This window comes from Chrysemys picta, chromosome 15 (assembly GCF_011386835.1).
Source record: "Chrysemys picta bellii isolate R12L10 chromosome 15, ASM1138683v2, whole genome shotgun sequence".
Lineage (NCBI taxonomy): Eukaryota > Metazoa > Chordata > Testudines > Emydidae > Chrysemys > Chrysemys picta.
The window spans coordinates 15,855,782-15,876,821 of NC_088805.1; the positions used below are offsets into that span (position 1 = coordinate 15,855,782).

Consider the following 21,040-nt stretch of genomic DNA (forward strand, 5'->3'; position numbering starts at 1 on the left):
CCTGAAGATCAGACTCCAATTTGTCAGTCTGCTCACACATTTCACAGTCCATCTGTTTTCTTTCGATGATAGCTATGCAAAGCACCAGAGAAATTTACTTCAGAGACACGACGGTTGCTGATGTTTATTTTGATACTTCTGGTGAGTTTCAATATTTTCCATCTTTCACTATATCCCAACATTGCCTTTAATTGCTTCTTGTCAGCAGATTTTCAAGTTATCCCTCCTGGCTGTTTTCTCCCAGCTCCTTCATTATTTGACAACATTCCAGTCATGATATACTGCAGAAAGAGGTATCAAAATGGGAAAGCAGTTGATGAAATTCAAAATAAAAGTCAGGTAGGGCTGTTATAGTACATGGCCAATGGCAAACTGAATAGTTTAAAAATCATCGCACAAAGAGGGTAAGAATATATCTCAAGAATGAATCTCTTTTCTCTGCTAAAACATCTCATTTTATATACATCCCCAACAAAAAGACTCAACAATTTCACAAAACTTATCAAGTTTCAGTCCAAATCTTTGAACTGTTCAAATTCTATTATATGCCATTACTCCCAGGGAGTAAAAGTTGAAAGAGAACCACAAAAGGTCAAAAAACAACAAAAATATGTTCTCACAAGAACTGTCCCCACAGTACTGACACTCACCAAGCCTGGGGGAGAAAGAAGTTTCCTTAGATTATTGAAGATGCTCCAAGATACCAAACACAGGCCCTGAGTGACTCAGCAAGTATGTAACCATGTGTCTGACTAAGGATGCGAATAACCCCCATTGACTTGTATTGTACTATCCACATAGTGAAAGTTAGGCACATGCCTTGCTGAATTAGGATGACAGGTTGCTGCCTCCTTCATCTCTGTTAACGGGGCACAGTCCAGAAAATAGCATTATTTCATCTTAACCAGAATGAGCTTTGTTATTGCCTGGTAGAAGCCTAAGGATTCAGCTGAAACCATGTGATACACATGGGGAGGGGTTATGCTCACTTCCCTTGGACACACTTGAAGCCTTCAGGCTCCTGAGAGCTTGCCAACATAAACCCAGCTCTGGAGCACACTAGCTGGAGTGGGAAATAGTACAGTCCAGATGCAGATCAGTAAAACAAACTTTTTTTTTTAAATTGTTTATTTAGCTTACGGAGATTGTTGAAAGGAAATGCCTTTCCAGAAATTCTAACCTAGAAATGCTAGGAAAGCCAGTGTAGCCAGAACAATGAGGAGTATTTGTGGCACCTTAGAGACTAACAAATTTATTTGGGCAGAAGATTTCGTGGGCTAAAACCCACTTAATCAGATGCATGGAGTGGAAAATACAGTAGGAAGACATATATACATAGTCCATGAAAAGATGGGGGTTGCCTTACCAATTCTAACGAGGCAATTCAATTAAAGTGGGCTATTATCAGCAGGAGGAAAAATCACTTTTGTAGTGGTAATCAGGGTGGCCCATTTCAAACAGTTGACAAGAAGGTGTGAGTAACACTAGTGGGAAAAATTAGTTTTTAGCTTGTGTAATGACCAGGGCCGGCTCCAGGCACCAGCCCAGCAAGCAGGTGCTTGGGGCGGCACGTCGGGCTGTTTGGCGGCGGGTCCCTCTCGGAGGGAAGCACCTGCCACTGAATTCCCACCGAAGAAGAAAGCAGCGTGGTGGAGCTGCTGCCGGAGTGCCGCCGATCGTAATTGCGATCGGGGTTTTTTTGTTTTTTTTTCCTGCCGCTTGGGGAAGCAAAAACCCTGGAGCTGGTCCTGGTAATGACCCATCCACTCCCAGTCTTTATTCAGGCCTAATTTGATGGTGTCCAATTTGCAAATTAATTCCAGTTCTGCAGTTTCTCTGAGTCTGTTTTTGAAGTTTTTTTGTTGAAAAATTGCCACTTTTAAGTCTGTTACTGAATGTCCAGGGAGGTTGAAGTGTTCCCTGACTGGTCTTTGAATGTTATAATTCTTGACGTCTGATATGTCCATTTATTCTTTTGCGTAGAGACTGTCCAGTTTGGCCAATGTAATATGCACCTGTGAATCATCTTCATCTCCTTTGCTTTCAGCTTCTGTGATGAAAGCCTAATTACAGTATTGGTCTTCCTCAAAAGAAGAGCTAGGCCATGATTGTGGCTGAAGAACTTTTTCCCCCAGACACCACAACCCAACCACTAACTGTTCAATGAGCTAAAACAGCACAGTGCTCATCTAGAAGGGATCCAGCCAATAACAGATCAGCAGCTAGCACAGACAGCTTTTTAGCTAGCTAACTATGGCCCCTATCACAATAGCATCCAAGCAGCTCCTGATCATTGGTTAATTTAACCTGACACTACCCCGGTGAAATAGGAGAATATTACAATCCCCATTTTTCAGAAAGGGAATTAAGGTACTGAAGGATTTGCCCAAGGTTACACAAACAAAACTGACAGAACCAGGATCTGAACCCCATGTCTCCTGAATTCCAGCCCACTACCTGCACTGAGAAGAATTTGGACTCAAGGGAGGGGCAAAGGGAAGAGAGGTCTAATTATCAACATCAGCAGAACCCCTTTCCTTTCCACTGGGGAAGGGGTAGGTCCAATGAAGGGAAGGAGATAAATATTGGGATGGAGGAATAGGGAGGAAGCAGGGGGGAAAGCTAAAGGTCACAGTGCAGAGATACAGGGGAAGGGAAAGTGGGGTATAGGGACAGGGTTAAGTTAGAGGAGGAGAATGCAGAATTAAAATGACCACAGGAAGGGATTAAAACCCATGAGTAAATAGACTGGTATTGGTGAAACAAAAATAAAAACAAAATACATAAACATTAATCCTTGTGTGTTTTACTTAAAACACATCTGATAAGTCTGGGTACAGCTTTACATAAATAAAGGCAAATGATAAACATTTTAAAATGAGAGATTAAAAACATCTCATACAACTGCCTTTCTTTCACCCACTGCTATGTGCATGCATGTTGTCTATTTAGAGTATAAACTCTTAAGGGCAATGTCCAGCACATTCTAGGGACAATGGACATTTTGGTTACACTATTTATAAATTCCAACCCCTCTCCTCTCCCTTCCTTGCCATGATGAAGGAAAAAGAAACCCAGAGTGTCTCAGTAGCACATTTCATATCTCTGTTGCCCCAATTGCTGTGAAAAACAGAAGGATGTCAGGTGTACTGACAAGACCAAACACTGTTGGAGGCAGCATGTCACCTGCTTATAAAGTGCTGGGCTCATCTTTGGATAGAACTGATTTTCCATAAACAGGAAAATCATATTTACAAATAAACTAATTAAGAAAGCTATACAAACCAAGAAAAACAGAATTAGGATGTCAATGAGGTCAGTTCTCCCACAAGGCATCAATGCACAGCAATGGGAATCTGTTTGCTAGGGACCTCCACTCCATCTACAGTGTAGTCACAGCCTGCCTGTTTTCCAACTAGGCCCTTTATAGCTGGTGCAGAGCTACCACGTTCTTGTATTTAGATAACCCTGCCCCTAGTGAGACATCCAGACAGCTTCCTAATAACAGTTTGGCAGCCCTCTTATTTCGGGGCCAACCCCATCTTTCTCTCAGCTCCAGGATTCTATAAATCTTATGTTCCCCTGGGGAAAAGGCACACTGAAGGAAATGAAAAATGGGAGAATTCCCTCTTTCCTGGAGGTTTGTGTGGTGGAGGGGGCGGGAGGGGAGTTGAGAATGACGAGAAAGAAGGGGCTGGGGGAGGAGAAGAGACACACAGCTGAGGTTAGGGTATCCGTTTCTTCCAAAAGGACATTCATTCCATTTTTTGCCGACATAACTGCATAAGCATTTCTCCTTCACCTTCCTTTCCCTTTCTCACTTCCAAGAATGCCAAAGATTCAGTTGTGGTCAAGGAAACCCATTAGGAGAGCATAAAAGGGAGAAAATACCTGGCCAGCCATAAAGAAAATACCCCCATACCTTCACATGAAGCCAGATAATTCTAGCAATTGTGAAAGAAATCTAAGTTTGCACGTAAGTACAGTGAGCGGAGACCCAGAAGAGATAGTGTACACAGTGCTTCTAACTTCTCTCCAACATCTCTGCTGTACTCTAGGATTTGTCTGCCACATTTACAAGGTGGGAGGACAGAGGGGTTCTCAACTCCGCATGGATCTCCTACAAACAGGAGGGACACAAGTGGACCTAGAATTGTAGTAGATACTTAAATTCTAAGCACCATTCTGATTCGTCTAAGAACTAGCTCCTCATTTCTACTGAGAATTTCTTGCAATAAGACCTTCAAAGGGTCTTTCCTGTGGCACTAAGGTATTTAAATCCCTATCATACAGAGGTTTCCAAAATCTAGATTACTCTCCCCAAATACAAGTACTATCACTACCACGGTTACAGGCACCTTCGAAAATACTGGTATGACCAGACTGGGGACCATGCCCTAAACTACATCCCTCCTAGTTTAAAGCTTGCAACACACTACATAATTTGATTGCCTTATTCCCTAAGAGGTGCCCCTTACACAGAATGTAGCCAACCTGTGATATTCACTGCTAGACTCAAATACTGTGGCGGGATTTTAATGTTTTTAAATGAAGTCTACATTTTATTACCAACAATTAAAGCTATGCATGTTAATTGAGGGCGTGCCAAACCCCACGATTCAGGTACTAGAGTGATCACCACAGAGTCAGGCAGAAATTCACCCCACTCTCAAAAGCATCTGCTACCAGGCACAGCAATCCCAATAGGCCCATGCATTGGAAATCCTAGTTTTCCTATATAGTATTAAGGGTTGTCGTTCAGCAGGAAATGATTGGTGAAGTTACAAGATTTGCTAAAGCATCTTCTTCCAGAGTTATAGTCCCTAAGAATGACACGACACTATAGCAGCTTATGGGAGTGGACAGAACGTTATTTATAACGGAAATATCCTCCGTTAAAGAATATCCTTTTACTGGAAGAAATCCAATCAATATACTTTGATAGTGTCCAGCATCTGGCAACGATACTTTCATCCTGGAAATAAAATGCAACAAGTCTTCATGTACAATAAGCACCTTTATTGAGCATCTCACCATTCGATATAGATTCCATTTGACATCTTAAATTGCTGAATTATAATCCACTTTAATCTTTCATTAAGAAAGAGAAAGACTTCAATTTTGCTTGCATAAAAAAAATTATTAAATCTGTGTGGTATATAATTATGTTACTATTAAAAAAAATGGCCAGGGCTGTAGTCAAATAATCGCGACCTGTAAGGCTGATGTCACACACATTTCAAAGCCAAAAACATTATCTTTTCTATGGACTTATCCATGTAAAAGGAACAACAAAAGTCAGTTTGTTCTGAAGGCTCAATGGCTAGAAAAAGTATTTTCTATTTCCTAGTTTTACATAAGCTGAACATTCACAAAAGCTATTAAGCAGGAAAATATTTTACATTTCAATCATGGAAAAAAACTGAAATTTTAAACCTAAACAAGCTAAATTTTCAGAGTATTGTTTGCATACAATCTAAATACAGTAGCCTCAATACAGCAAAAGAGTTTCTTCTAGACATTCTGTATGTACACACAAAGTCGTAGGCCATGATCCTGCACTGAGTACCATGCAGGCAGACCTGTGTGCCCAGGCAGAGCCCCAATGATTTCAGTCAGACTCAGCCTGTGCAGTTCCCAGTGCAAGAACAGGGCCTTAGAGCCTACATCTTGGCTGCCCTCGATTACTTAGTGCAGTTTTGGTTCAATGCTCAAGAACAGTTTTATAGGTACAATTTATTACAAACCAATGGCCAGATCTATTTTTTTAAAAGAAGGCTGCTTATTGTCAAATCTATGCTCAGACAGATAAAAATTCTGAATAATTGGAATACCCCTAACCTCATTTAAAGAAATAATTCCTCCTGCAAGGGAGCCTGTCTTACTTTATAAAGATGCCTGCATAGAAGTTTTTGCAACCTTATTTTGATATAACACTAACTGCCACTCAAGCCAATAAACGGTGCCTAGTCTACAGTATTACCAGTAAAAAGAACAAGGAGTACTTGTGGCACCTTAGAGACTAACAAATGTATTTGGGCATAAGCTTTCGTGGGCTAAAACCCACTTCATCAGATACATGCAGTGGGAAATACAGTAGGAAGATATATATACGCACACACAGAGAACATGAAAAAAATGGGTATTGCCATACCAGCTATAACGAGACTAATCAATTAAGGTGGGCTATTATCAGCAGGAGAAAAAAAACGTTTGTAGTGATAATCAGGATGGCCCATTTCCAACAGTTGACAAGAAGGTGTAAGTAATAGTAGAGGAAAAAATTAGCATGGAGAAATAGTTTTACTTTGTGTAATAACCCCTCCACTCCCAGTCTTTATTCAAGCCTAATTTAATGATGTCCAGTTTGCAAATTAATTCCAATTCAGCAGTTTCTCGTTGGAGTCTGTTTTTGAAGTTCTGCTGTAAAGAAAGGCTAACAGGCACACTTAAGCAGAATAGTTGGTTGAACTGGCACTCACGGGTAAGCTTGCAGAATCATTTTTAAAAAGCTTAGGCCAACATGAAAGGATAAGTTTCTCAATGGTAAGAAAGATGAAATGGTATTTTAGACAGGATCTAAAAGACTAGTTACAGAAATTAAGCCTTCAGCAGCATGGGAAGGCAGAAATTTCTAGGAAAGAAAAAAAGTCAGCTTTTCAGTTATTTCCTCTTTTTGTAAAATAGTTTTTAGTCAGCAAGAGTTTCATCACTGTATTACAAAACACAGCATTGCTCTCTCACATTGTTAACGTTTATGTTCTTTAGCGGCAGACAGTGTAAAGTATTTTCTATGAAAACTAGGAAAGGAGTTCAGGTTGCAGTCGTGTTTAAGCATAAACTAAAATCAACTCTCATCCACACAAAAGAGCCCTAATGTGGAAAGCAACCCTTTAAAAAACGGGACCCTAGATGTAAGTAGAGCAGGAAGCCTGTAAACAATGAGGTAATAGCAGATGTCACCAACTGGCAACGGTGAATGGGGTAAAGAGATGAGAAATTAGGCCTTTGTAGAACTCCTATGTAATTCTGAGTTCCGGTTTGAAATGTGTAATGATCAAAATGTTCTAAAAGCCAAAGTAGATTCCTTATAGCAAAGGTCTCCCCCAAGGACACAAGCAGCTTTTAGTAAGGCTGATAAAACTACATTATTAAAAAAAAGTCCTGTTTTAAGAAGAAATAGAATTTATTTCACAAAATAAATTATGTCAGAAAGCATCCAAGTTAAACTAACAAATCTATTGCCATCACTGTTCATATCCAAGCCCCATCTTCCTCTCATTTTTCAATATACATGAACACATAGCTGGATCTTCTAGCTACATTTCTTCTCCATTAGCTACAACTCAATGGAGAAAACTATTCAGCCTGCACGCTGATTACCAAGGTCTTGCTTTAGGAAAAGTCTAGTTGCGGGGTAAGCATATACACGTGAAGGCAGATTTCAAATAAGTTAACAGTGTTACTAACTGGTAGTGGAATTTTCCACAAATTTTTAAACTTGGGATAGAATACATATACACACAGCTTGGGCACATAAAAGAAAGATGCCTTTGTCAATCAGCACTGTGTTCTGGAAGTTCTATAGTAAGAAAACAAAAACCTCCCTCTCTCCCCTCCCCCCCCACATTTTTTTCTGATGAGTACTTAAATAAGCCATCAAAGGTAGGCAGGACAAACATTTGAATCTTCCTGCCCCTCACACGCTTTCAGCTTTTTACAAGTTAATGATATCTGTTACTTCCTAAATAAATGCCTTCACATTAAGAAGAGACAGCTAATCACTCATGAATATCCTGGCAATAGGGGAAAAGCACTAGTAATGGTATGTATACACAAGGGCAGAAGACATGTAGGTAGTAACAGGCTTTTTCAAAACTTCCAAATGGGAGATAAAAAGAAAATGAAAGATATAGGGCAAAATACTCTTATAATTGGCTCCTGTGTGTTTCCAGCTAGTGGCAGCCACTTTCTTTGCAAAGTGATATTTGTGACACTAGCAGGGCAGGGTGCAGCATAAACTAGTTTTCAAATGATTTCACATCAGAGAAATACAATTACCAGGAGAACTAGAGGAGTTATTTTCCAGTAACATTGCCCCCAATAGCAAGGAAGTTCAGATGGTTTAATGCTTTACTTTCCTACACAGACTGTATAGAACAAGAGGGTTGAAAATTCTCTAAGTCCTTTATGCGCTAGAGGGAGTATGTTCACACCAAGGCAGAAGATGGGATTTTTAAGTGTTTGAACAAGTCTTTTTTTAAAAGGGAAAAATGTGTGAATTTAGTGATTATGAAAGGTACTGAATCAACAGACCTGGAAAACTTTGGTTTTCCATTTATCAACACAACATGAAGCACAGGCAACTGTATACAATGCAAGTTTCTCCACAGTGTCAATCAATATGCCATGACAACCTGGAGGGACCAGGTGCAGTGAACAGGGTTTTAATTTGCTGGCCTCTCTGCTGGGACTGCCAACCAGGTTCTTACTGTCAAATGTGGTGGTGAATTTTGCGATATAGACACTTGTCCAGTAAGATCTGAATCGATATTATCTGCTCATTTTAGAGACGTCACCAATCAGGCAGATAGATGATGATCATTTGGTTGTTACCTTCCCACGGCTGTAGAATTAAAATGATTTTTGTTTAACAGTGTTATTTACAAAGGCATAAGGGGAAAAAAAAACCCAGCAGGTGGATTCCAATTTGGATTTGGAAAACTGGAAGTAATTAAAACATTTGTCATCTGTAGGAACTAAAAACTGCAAAGCCAGAGAGCTGGAGAGCATGTAGGTATATGTGCAAGTTTAATTTCTCAACAATGGTGATGGGGGTGGAAGAAATAGTCAGCACATAAGACTATTGCATGAACTCCCCCACTCCACCTTTCCTATTTGAAAACATTAAAAATTTTAAAATTGAATTACTAGTCCAAATTTCCATTTTTAAGAGAGATGCTGCTGTTCAAATAGCCACTTACTCAGTAGGCTGGTGAAAAGCAGCACATAAAGGACAACCGCCACCATCAGTGGAGGATTTTTGAGCATGCAGAATCACTTCCCCCTAGGCACAGTGTTAGTACCAGCATCACTGCATGTCACATTTGACAACTATTCCAGTTGTTTGGAGACCTCTGAGATTCCTCAGGAACAAACACAGAAATGCTACGGGACATCATTCAGAATTATTTTTACAGCTGGTAAGCTGTATGTTTACATATAGCTATTTTTAAATTCTTAAACAATTCCTTGCAAAACAGGTGCAAAATTTAGTTATTTTCTTTGCCACAGTTCTAAGTGTAAGGGCATTGAAACATGTAGACTGAAAATTCCTATATGCACATGGCACATCATAATACAAATGAGCAGGTATCCAGAGTGAAGGATTGCAACCAGATGCAGAAAGATGTACACATATGTATATATTAAGAAGTGTTTTAAGTTGTTACGTTGCACTCAAGATTCTGCAATTTTAATGATAGCTAAACCACTGAAAGTAAGAAATGGATATTGCCCAAGATTTAAAACAAAAAAACAAAGAAAACCCCCAGCAAGATAAACATCCAAGAAGATCTTACACTGTAGGAAAGAATTTCTGATAAGTCTTTAAAGTTGTCGGACTTTTCTTTCAGTGCTTGTAATACTGACATCCAGTTTGTCTACTTTTCCAGTTAGCCGATCAAGAATGTCATCCTGCTCATCAATTTCTGTCTGCAGACCCAAAGCCAGGTTTTTCAGACGGCCCAGCCCAGAGGACATGTCATCTGCCAATGGAGAGAGGGAGTATGAAGGTTCAAACAGCAGGAATTACAAGATATCGGGCGCCATTTAAATGGGTGCTGTCAAAATTCCCCCATTTCCCCCAAAACCTTTAATTAAACCAAGTGTCAGTGAAAGCTGCTTAACTATTCCCCTACAATATTTGCAACACAAATGTTACAACACTGGTAGTGCATTGATACCTGAAAAGTGACTCATCTATTTTCATTGCTCAAAGTGAGTATATTGTAAACTAAAAGACACAATAAATGGTGAAAACTAAATTTGATCTTTATAAACCAAGGTATTTGTCGTGTCTAAAATACATTTAAACATGTTAACTTTCTCCCTTTACTTTAAGGATGGATATATTTTTTCCTTGCCTCTTGTACATTTGACACCCTAACATGAGCAGTCTCTCAACACAGTTAGTTCTTTAAACTGATATTTATTGTCAAGAAAGATCAAAATATACAGGTGTAAAAATGGTTAATTCTATAAATCCCCAATCCTTGCAGTACACCCACTTTCTGTACACGGATTTTTAGAGCATTTCCTTCCATAAGGTACACGTTCGTTTAATGTGGATGAGCAGGTTTACTTGTTCCCATATCCTAGAATGTGTTCTTTGAAGTACTTAGCTACAGAAAAGACGTTTATTGCACAATTGGCTGGCAGAAATGTTTTGGAAACTAACAAATTCAGAATGGGGTGGGAGTAGAACAGTTGTTATATCTATCCTAACATTTTTGGCTCAGCTTCCTGATTCTTCATGTATTTGTTTTCTTCCACATCACTCTTTCCAGGTCAGACAGAGCAGACAACTACAGAGGCATTTTATACAGAATAAAACAGATTACGATTGTACTTTCTTCAGAGATATATGCAGAAAGATAATAAAATCCACACATTAAGGATTTCATTCCTTCCAATTTGTTCCGTTTTCTCCAGAATTTTAAGCTCATTAAAATAAAGTTTTAAGTATTTGCTTATGAAGGCTTCAGAATCCAAATTGATGCACTACTGACATTCATATAAATTCAATCATTCTATGCAAAATAAATGGTACAGTCTACATTACAGGAGACTATGGTATTCATATTTTTGGTATTTAAATGCCAACATGGGTATTTCCTCACTGGTATTCTTATCAGTAATACCCAGCTAATGTGCTTTTTCAGCATAGCCGGATGAACCTGCTTGGCCCTGTTCCATTCATTTGAAGAGATGTTGCATAGGAATATCTGCACAGCAATTGGTTAAACATACAGCGGATATTATTTTGATGTAGTCAAAGGCAAGATATTTAAATTACGCAAAGTAGCAACTGGTATCAGGTTAAAGTTTTGGGATGACTGTGGTGCGGCTTTCTTTAAAAAATAAATTGTTCAGCAGTTCAGTAACCAAACATCTTTGAATAATGGTTTTTGTCTTAGTGAAGTCCAATACTGAAAGAAAAGCCATAAGAGCACAGGGAACAGAAAATGCTGAGACCCCAGCAGGGATACCCCATTGCAGATGTTAGTTTCCATACAGATTTATATTATTGAAACTGGCTAGGATTATTGCAATCTATAGCTGGTTTTACATTAAAAGCATTTTTAACTCAGATCTATTACTAACCTGTGTCACCTGTCCTACAACAGTCTGCCATCTGGTCAAAATCCATTTTGGACAAGAAGTGGACCACTAAAATTCATAGTATGTGGACTTAATCGTGAAGACTGGCCTAAAGCATGTAGCAGATCTACCAGGCAGAAGCTTTTGAAATAGAAACTGCATACACAGAGGATCTTTTATGATCAAAGGTCTGTGTGTGAACTAAACAAAGTTTTAAGGACAGAGCTAGCCGGGAATAGACTGCTCTGAATTCTCTCAGGCTTTAAACAGCAAGATATGGAAATCATGTTAAGTCACAGAACTTCCATTTCTAACTCACCTAAGTTGGTGTCAATTTTCTGGTGGTAAGCTCGGAGATGTTGATTCTTTGGATAAACATCGGGTTGGACAGAAGATTCTGAATTGGTTCCACTGAAATCATCGTCTGTTAACAACATAAGACATTTCTAGTCCACATAAATAAACAAAGGAATGGTTCAGAACTATTAAGAATTGCTCTAGCTGACTGACAGCTGGCTTTCTGTCATCTGACTCTGTCAGTGAGACCTAATAGATTCAATCCAACATCACTATCAGTAGGTCTAGCTTTATGATATGCAGAGATACAAGTTTGCAAGTGGATTTCCTGGGTGTAAATTAAAGCAGTAACTAAAGTCTGTGTGTTGCTTTCTGTAGTTCTGTTACTTAGCTGGGAAAAAAACTGGACAAAAGCCAAACAGTGCCCCTTAAGGGCAAGTCGCTAGGAAGCTCTTGTACCCTCTAGTGGTCAGCTTTCATATGTTGGAGATCTATTTAGAGGTTTTAAACGCAAGAAATCCCAAATGTTGTGTTTGCTTTTTAACTGAAAGGCTTCTAGCCTTCTGTTGTAAATTAATGCTTTGCTATCTTCAGAGTGAAGCTCTCTAATCTGTTGGCAGACAAACAAGAGCGAGCCAGAAGTGTCATTTCTGCACCCCATATAACAAGGTAAATGCTAAGTGGTGAAATTAACCATTTAAGTGCCAAACACCAAGTTCACACAATTATACTCAATTGTTATGTTTTCAGTGTGCATTAGATCAGTAAGGTACAGTGTTGCTTTATTTATAGATCTAGTTCAAAGACTTCAGTATTTTCTAACCCTCACAAATATAAATGAAAACTAGTTATAAAATGGGCCCTTATTTAAAGCAGGCTATGGCCATTCAGCACCAGACAACATTAGCTGAAGTTTGCTTAGTACAAGAGCAAGGGACAGAACAAAAGCCTACATGCTATTTTGTAGGAATAAGATGTGTCTCCTGGACCAGGGTTAGCTACGTCTGTACTGACAAGGGAATCAGCCACGTTTGAAAGCTGTGGTAAGACATGGTTCAAATATGCTCCTTCTGAACCATTTTTAATCATTTGACAGAGACAGGATATGGCTATACTTGAACACACTAGGTAGGTTCTTGTACACTGCTTAGGCTGCATCTGCAGGAGGAAGGAACTGTGCTGAATTTTGCAAGCTTCTAACCCTCTTTATTGTTAGCATCTAACGTGATGATATTCTTTCCAGGAAGGCTAAATAGACACAGCTCTAAGCTATGTAAAGTATACCCAAAGTGACGGGCAACATCAAATAAATTAACAAACCAGAATTACGCAGCCTCCTTAAATTTGGATGACTCTCCTGGTACTTTGACTCCTGTTCTTTACTAAAGACCATGGCTTCTTTTAATCTGGTGAGAGAAAAAATAAAGAAGAAATATTCTTGGTGCCCACTGATTGAATTCTGTACCGACTGAACAGAATTAGGCCCCATATTCCTTTAAGAATAGCTAACTGCTTCTTACTTAGAACCAGTTCCCCTTCTCTTGACATTCGTTTTTAACCTTACATGGCTCAATCATGCCCCCTCTGAAGTCAACAGCAAAATTCCTATAAACTTCTGTGGGAACAGAATCAAGTCCTCAGTCTTTACCAGTAGAGGCACTTGCCAAGACATATAGCCAAATACCATACACTAACCTGCCCCCTCTCCCCCCGAAACAACAATACATGTACAATGTTGCTGTGTTATTCACACATTGCTGCTGCTTTGAAAGTGAATGTCACATGGTTCTGCTCTAAGAAGTCAGTTAGCTTAACTTTTGTTTGTTTTTATTCAGAGTTGTTAGTAAATTGGGAAGAGAAATAGTTCAAGACCACATGATATTTAAGAGGGAGTTTTTCAGAATGCTTGATTAAGGCAGGGGTCCAGCTCTGGATTCCCCCCCCCCTTTTTTTAAAAAATAAGAAAAGCTGGTACGCAAATTTACAAGGCTGTACAGCTACAAACCTCTACACAGTTCCCATTAAAGGAACTTTCTAGATAATATGAAATTATTCTTACCACAAGTACCAAAAAAACAAAAACAAACAAAAACCCACAGAACTTTTTAGCAAAAGCATCAGAGAAGAAAATAGTCACCATCTTGCTAATTTACAACGTACAACTGAAAGAACCTGCTTTCCCATTACAAGTCATTGGAAAACTGGAACATTTCAGAACTACTGTAAGGCAAATTCTATAACAACTAAAATAAAAATGATTCAGTTTTAGATCAGCCATATTTAATATAGTTTCTTACCATCCTGTGAGGATACTGATTCTCTAGAGATCATGAAAAAACACTTAGCACACATACAGCACTTTTGTCTTCAAATGCTTTAAATATTCAATTTTCTTATTACCCCATGAAATATATCTGCATGTACCAGTACAAACTCGCAGCAATACGATTTCCATGACTAAGGCTTAAAAACATTCTTTCATTCTTCCAAATTTTAAAATCAAGTTAGAAAATTAAAGATTTAGCTGCCTTTAACATATAACGAACAAGTTATTTTGCAAATATTTTTTGCAATATTTGACTGATTGTCCATTTAAGTATTGAAGACTTTTCATGTTTAGTGGGCAGAAACGCATGCTGGTTTGATCAAAATTCCAGAGCCTTATATTTATTAGTATAGAGTACTGAAGTATGTGCTAGGAGATCACAATACAGATGAAATACTTGGTCATTGACCTGAAGAGCTTACAAACTAAAGCCTCAACACTGCAGTCTGGTCCCTATGCAGACTCCAGCGCAGAATTGGGGTTCAATATCAGACACAGCACAACAGAGTAGAAGTCAGTAAGATGACCATTACTCAGGCTAGTACACAGCATGGAATAAAGGAGAATGGAGGTTATGTTATTTAAACTAAAATGTGTTGGCTTCTTCTAAATTGTGCAAGAAGTAGGTTTTAAGAAGGAATCGGAATAGAGAAGGGGATAGTGGCCTTGCGGATCATCTCAAGAAAGCTATTCCTGCCATAGGGGTGGCATGATGGAGTAGTGTTCTATTTGTCTACACCTTGCAGTGCACGGAATCAGTTTGCAAGACTTCTCTGCTAAGAGGCAGGTCTCCCTGCCAACCATAGATGACTCATGCCTCCCCATACTGGGAGGTGGAAGGGGCACAATCTAAAGAGGAGGACACATGACCATCCCACGTGTTTCTTTTGCCCAGTGACACTCCCCTCTCTCCCCCCCTCCCCCCCCCCCCCCCCGCAACCAGCCTGGGTGCTCTCCCTGTCCCATGTCACATGTGGGGGCTGCTTGGGACTGGGGCCAAGCATGCTAGGGGGCAGGTGCAGTGGCAGAACAGAGCCCTTCTCCCTCTTCCGCAGGCCAATCTAGGGCAATGGCAATTGTGAAAAAGGATGAATAAAACCCCACATGCCCCGCCTCTGCTGCCAACTCCAGCTGACCACTACTACTCTTAAAATTCTCATTCTACTCACCGGCTGTTTCCTTGGTACTCAGGGGCTCCATTCTGCTCAGGCTTGGTCTCTGGAGGTTTTGATTTGAAGTAGTTTACAAAACCACCGAAGACACTCTTAATGTTGTTTATGTGTCTCTGACTAATCTTTAAATCCTGGTCCATTTTATCCACCATTCGTTCAGTGCGCTTTAATGCCTCACCCTGACGTACTAGTTCCTAAAGGGAAATTAACAGAAAAACGGAAGTCAGTCAAGTCAAGGGCTTGTGATGTCAATGGTTTTAACATTTAGGAATAAGATTTCAAGAGCTGCATTTCCTCTCTTCAGTCTGTAGTGGGCTGTGTTTTATGGATAATTATATAGAATTGCTATACGTCTCCTTAGCATATAAGAGATCCTCTTTGTTTATCACACATGCATTTAAAGTGTCACAGCTTTAAGATACTGCTCTTACTCAGGAGAGCCAGTTAGATGAAAACAGGAAGCCAGAATACTGAATCCTTCCTGAAATTTGAGTTAAGCCCTCCTTGCTTACATATGTCTAGACTACTGAACAAGTTATATTCACCCCCCCCCTCCATGACATGCTATTTCCAATATTTTGTAATTTTTTTCTCCTCTAATTTATATTATATATGTGGAAATTTTATATAAAATTTCAATTTCCTGGCCCATCAACTACTATTACGATATACCACAGCTTTGTGAAATACATGTAAATTTAAGAAGCTATTTTATTCTCATTCTACCTGCAGAATTTTTATTAATGTTAATGGGAGATTGTCACAAGAATCAAGGATAAATATAGTGTAAATTTTCCTTACATTTTAAATCCATTGTTCTCCAGGCTCTAACTTTTCTTTATGCAATTGTTATTTATATTATGCTGGTGCCTAGAGGCACCAACTGACCTTGGGGCCCACTGCACAAGGCACTGTTTGAAGTCCCTGAAGAGTTTATAGTCTAAAGAGACAGACAAACGGTGGATGGGAAACAGAGGCATAAAAAGAAGGGACTTGGGCAAGGTCACACAGCAGGTCACTGGCAGGGTCAAGAACAGAACAAGGCTCTCCTAGGTCCCAGCCTAGTGCTATATCCACTAGACCATGCTGCCTCATACCATATTTAATTATGTATGCAGCAATTCCTAGTGTGGATGATGAAAGTGACAAATAGAAACGGTCCAGATTTGAACCACTCTACCTGCTAGTACAAATGTTTGTAAATCTTTACCCTGCAGTTGTAAGCAGGCTATGATCAGGAATCAAACCAGCATCTCGCTAAGCTCTCTGGCCCGCCACCCAAAGACTGCTTCTTACTGCTCCATGAAAATGGAGAAGCAGAATTAGTTTCACTTTCCTATTCCCTAGTACAAGCTCAGTAGAAAAGTGGAAACAACAGGATTCCTTATTAATTTAATTTTGTCTTCAGCATTAGATGCATGCAAACAAAAGTGACAAGAACTTGACGATTACATTTCAGGGTGGTGGCAATTGTGAAAAAGGATGACTAAAAGCTTCCAGGAAGAGGAGGAGAACCAAAAAAAGAGAAAGCAAAAAATGCAAAGAGACGGAGGAAAACAGACATGCTTGAACAAAAAAGTGCCTCTTTCTCCCTGAAGTATTTCTAAGGCGTCCAGCCCTGTGGCACTAAAATCAAGAACTGCCAACTCCAGCTCAAGGCAACTGTAGCCTTCATTAGCTCCACAATTCTTATTAAGACATGCCAACTTCCTGCCACCTACTGTGAACAAGATCTAGAAACTTGTTATAGTCACAATTTTTATCAGGTCCTAACACCTTTATCTGCCCTTGCTAAGGTATGTTACATTGTACCATGGAAGTACAGAGCTGAAAAGAGATTACCAATGCAGAATCTACGCTAGTGAGGCAAGTAATGCTGTTAGAATTATTTCAATTCCTGGTTGACATTTTCACTAACAAAGGGCATCATTTTCATACTAATAGTCTGCACTAGGTCATTCAGAAAGGATCCATTGATAGAAAAATGCTAGTGTTATTTTCTTATAAGAGTTTTTTCTGCATTAACTGATTCCTACAGCCTATGGTTTTAAAATTCTAAAGCACACAGGTATGCAGTTTGATATTTCAATGGCTTAAAGATACGCAGCCAGAATCCATCTGCTTGCAGTTGCATTAATGAAAAACAGAACTGCTGTCCATATTCTCTCCTAGATTTACGGAATTTTAGATGAGTAGTCTTGCAGTGTCTTTTTATTTTACGTTTCCCCACTCAAGCAACCAGTTCTGTGACATTCAAACTCTACCATTAACACTAAATCAGGCTTACATTGCAAATTTCTTTCAGATTTTCGGTAACAGACCAAATTGTTTTGTGATAAGGGTTGGATTTTTCCTTTCACTATTAGAGGATTTTTATTATCTCTCAAAGTGTGTATATTGAAGAGTTCACTATCTAAATCAAGTTACTCACGCAATTTATTATAGACAATTATATGACTTGTGTATATGCATTCCCTCAGAATAGTATATGTAAACAAATTACTACCATTTGAGCAAACATCCTCGCTCAACAGATGATGCAGCCCAGAAGACCAAATTAATGACTCTAAATACTTGGAACAAGTATCATCACCACTTATTCTGAAACATCCCCATCAGACTAAGGGAAATGATTAACAGGGATGAGTCTAAGCACATTGCATCAAGTGCTGTATTAGTTTCAGGCCACAACTTACCAGGAAAAAGAAGGTCTATCAGACTTTACACAGGTAGAACAATCATTTTCATTAAACAATTGTGGTAACAGAATACCTGCATAGGTTTTGCTAATTTTTAACTGGCATTTTTGTCAAAATACATATCAGACTAATGTTATCAGAGTCTTAATCAGACTCTATAAAGGAAAGCTTTATTGTGAGAACTCAGGTATGCTCTCAAGACTTTAAAGAAGCCAAGGAAGCTGCAACTTGGATTTAAAAAACAAACAAAAAAAACTAATTAACAGCTTCGTTGTCATTATCACCTCCCAGCCCCAGCAACAATGAACAGTTTCTACAGACTACCAAGAGGAACTAATAGAAGTGTTTGATAAAAGACCTATAAAGTTTTCACTTTAAACCCCCTTAAATACAGTTTATAAAGCAGTTCACCATGACAGCAGGGAAAATATTGGCAGGCACTTTTATTTAAGGCTTTTTAAGATATTGAACTAGATTTTTTTCCTGGTTTCAGGTGTTTTTGAAGTTTGTGTAGACTACTCAGACATTTAATAAGACCAGTAGGCCACTATGGACCCTTTTGATAGGGTTAGTTAAAAACTGAAGCCACTCAGCATGAAAATATTGTCACAATCAAACTTGTCCCCTGATCCTGCACTCATTTAGACCCATGCTACTCTACTGAGGAAAGTTACACACATGCTTAAATGTTTACAAGATCTGGTCCTTACCGATCTCTTTGTGTTTAGTGTTAATATTGCTGAGTCAGTCTAATAGATGACTAAATAAACCAAAAGGGCACTTATGTAAAGTTTTGATTATATCTGGTATAAAATCAATATTACTGTTATTAAGAACTTACCTCTGATGTGGCTACTCCAATTTGCTCAGATTCATAAATGAGGGAAAGAGATCGATTAGTGCTGGCCTCTGTGGCCTGAGCCCGCCTCAGAACTTCCTGCTGAAGATACCTCTGTTTATCTGTAGCCTCCCTATGTTGCCTTTCAGTAGGGTCATCAAAGATGTCATCTCTATTGTTCCACTTTACTGGCTTCAAACCTTCATCATCATCATCATCAAAGGGATTATAGTTTTTCGTGTAAGATGACATAATGCCAATTCCTGTTTTCTCCCTTTGCTATAGTGTGAGTGAAACTAGAGATAAGTGAGGTTGGAGTCACACTGGTATTCCCAGGGCCTACAGCAATTGCTTAGTTTCAGAGGAATTGAACCTCAACAGGATGAAAGATCTTTACCTGTAAAGGAAACAGTTTTTATTTATCTTTAGAACACTGAGTTAAGAAAAACTTCAGAGAGGTAGCTGTGTTATTATGTATCAACAAAAAGAACGAGGAGTACTTGTGGCACCTTAGAGACTAACAAATTTATTTGGGCATAAGCTTTCGTAGGCTAAAATCCACTTCATTGGCTGCATGCAGTGGAAAATACAGTGGGAAGATATATATACACAGAGAACATACCATACATATCAACTCTAACGAGACTAATCAATTAAGGTGGGCTATTATCAGGAGAAAAAAAACTTTTGTAGTGATAATCAGGATGGCCCATTTAACAATAAATAAATTTGTTCATCTCTAAGGTGCCACAAGTACTCCTCGTTCTTTTTAAGAAAAACTGTTCACTAAGGTATAAAAATATAAGCTGTGATATGAGCCACAGAAGATACATAAGGGAGAGAGGAGCACATACATTATATATCTGGGTGGGAAATTGCATCTTGGTATTTCAGTCACATACACCGATCCTCTGCACATAATCCTGCAGGGCCCTTCCTCCCACCAGTAGAACAAACGCCTCTTCTGGGACACAATGGATCTCTCCATTGTAAGGTAAAACATCTGTGCAGGCAACTGGAAATTCTCAGGGGCTGGTTCAAGACTGTGGAACAGACTCCCACAGGATCTGCACGCCATCATAGATCGCACCACCTTCTGTTTCACGCATAACAGGTACTTATTTAACATTACTTTTGCTAATACTTACAGCACAGTGTACACAGAATTTATAAAACAAAACATTACACTGCACATTCAATTTTCCCCTGGGGAAGAGGATGAGCGAAAGAATGAGCCACACGTGACAGATATTAGTCACGTTGCTTAATACACTACTAGAAGGGGCTCAGATACTACGGTGAGGAGGCTGTTCTCTACAGGTTCTTATACTGACTAAACAAATCACAGTAGATGTCTCTCTCCTTTGCTATTTAAAACGGGGAGGGGGAGCGGCGGGGAAAGGAGTCGGCATTACCCTTTGACAATCAAAGTAATTCCAGACACAAAGCTACTGCAGTTGCACTGGCATTCAGCTTGTTTTAATAAATACCACGAGACGGCTAAAGCCTCTCTCTCATGGAGCCTCCCGCTAGCTAGCTCTCGCCTTCTCCTCCCGGACCTGTCACGCGGCAGACGGGAGAGCCTTCTCCTCGGCAGCTCCGCCGGGGACGGGGCTCTTCCCGGTCTCGGCCCAGATCCCCAGCTCTGCCCCGCTGTGGGCCGCTCCCCGGGAAGCGCTCGGGAATTACTCCGCCAGCACCACCCCGGGGTACGTGTGTATCCTCGCCCCACACAGCTGGTCCGGGGGGACGCCTGAGCCCCGGACAGACGCGGCAGCGGCGGCGCGGTCCCCTCTCCCCAGCCCCCACCTTATGCCGCCCCCCCCCACCGCCCATCGGGGGACCCCCACGCCCCTTCCGTCTCCGAGACGCCCCCACTCCCGGCGCTCCGGGCCCCAACCCCTCGGAGCCGGGACACCGCCCCCCGCAGGGGCCAGGGAGCCGCTTCCCCCGAGGGGCCCTGTGACCGAGATCACCTCTGGCCTCGCTCCCGCGGTGAGGGGCCGAGCCGGGCCGCCGGTCCTCACTCACCCGCTGCCACCGCCAACGACCCCGACTCCCGCCCGAGCGGTGCCAGCACCCGCCGGGCTCCTCCACCCCGTGACTACTGGCTTAAACCATCGCTGCCCCTGCGCAGGGGAAGCGGCTGGAATAAACTATCACTACCCGCGGGCGGGGGTGTGCGTGCAACCATTCTAGGCTGGGGAAGCGGGAACCTTCAGGCTGGGGCTAGGCTAATCCATTGCTAGTACTGGAGTGGGGGGTGTGGTTTGAGAGTTGGGATAATCCATTGCCCGTGAGTGGATGGGTTTCGAGTGCGGCAGTG

The 21,040-nt window shown here is 40.4% G+C and overlaps 1 protein-coding gene across 7 annotated transcripts; it reads right to left on the bottom strand.

Annotated features, from left to right (window-relative positions):
* Positions 1 to 109: 109 nt before the first annotated feature.
* SNAP29 (synaptosome associated protein 29) lies at positions 110 to 20,934 on the bottom strand. 7 transcript variants are annotated; one of them, XM_065568383.1, is made up of 8 exons: positions 20,691 to 20,823; positions 19,569 to 19,810; positions 18,718 to 19,111; positions 15,175 to 15,371; positions 13,000 to 13,085; positions 11,702 to 11,806; positions 9,582 to 9,767; positions 110 to 281 (listed from the first exon to the last, which is right to left on the bottom strand). In XM_065568383.1, the coding sequence occupies exons 3-7, from the start codon at positions 18,964 to 18,966 to the stop codon at positions 9,610 to 9,612; spliced, it is 795 nt and encodes a 264-aa protein (XP_065424455.1). In that variant the 5' UTR covers positions 18,967 to 19,111; positions 19,569 to 19,810; positions 20,691 to 20,823; the 3' UTR covers positions 110 to 281; positions 9,582 to 9,609. The 7 variants fall into 7 exon arrangements, with proteins under 7 accessions (XP_065424455.1, XP_008167006.1, XP_065424454.1 ...); XM_008168784.4 differs by lacking the exon at positions 19,569 to 19,810 and having other exon boundaries at positions 20,691 to 20,934; XM_065568382.1 differs by lacking the exon at positions 19,569 to 19,810 and having other exon boundaries at positions 20,746 to 20,883.
* Positions 20,935 to 21,040: the final 106 nt, after the last annotated feature.

What these genes read in the sequence shown, in the direction of transcription:
- SNAP29 (XM_008168784.4), bottom strand. Translation starts at nt 18,966, where the DNA reads ATGTCATCTTACACGAAAAACTATAATCCCTTTGATGATGATGATGAT. An exon ending in TTGGAGTAGCCACATCAGAG is followed by an intron (nt 15,372 to 18,717) that starts GTAAGTTCTTAA and finishes ATTTCCCTTTAG; the next exon opens with GAACTAGTACGTCAGGGTGA. An exon ending in GAGTACCAAGGAAACAGCCG is followed by an intron (nt 13,086 to 15,174) that starts GTGAGTAGAATG and finishes TTCTCTCACCAG; the next exon opens with ATTAAAAGAAGCCATGGTCT.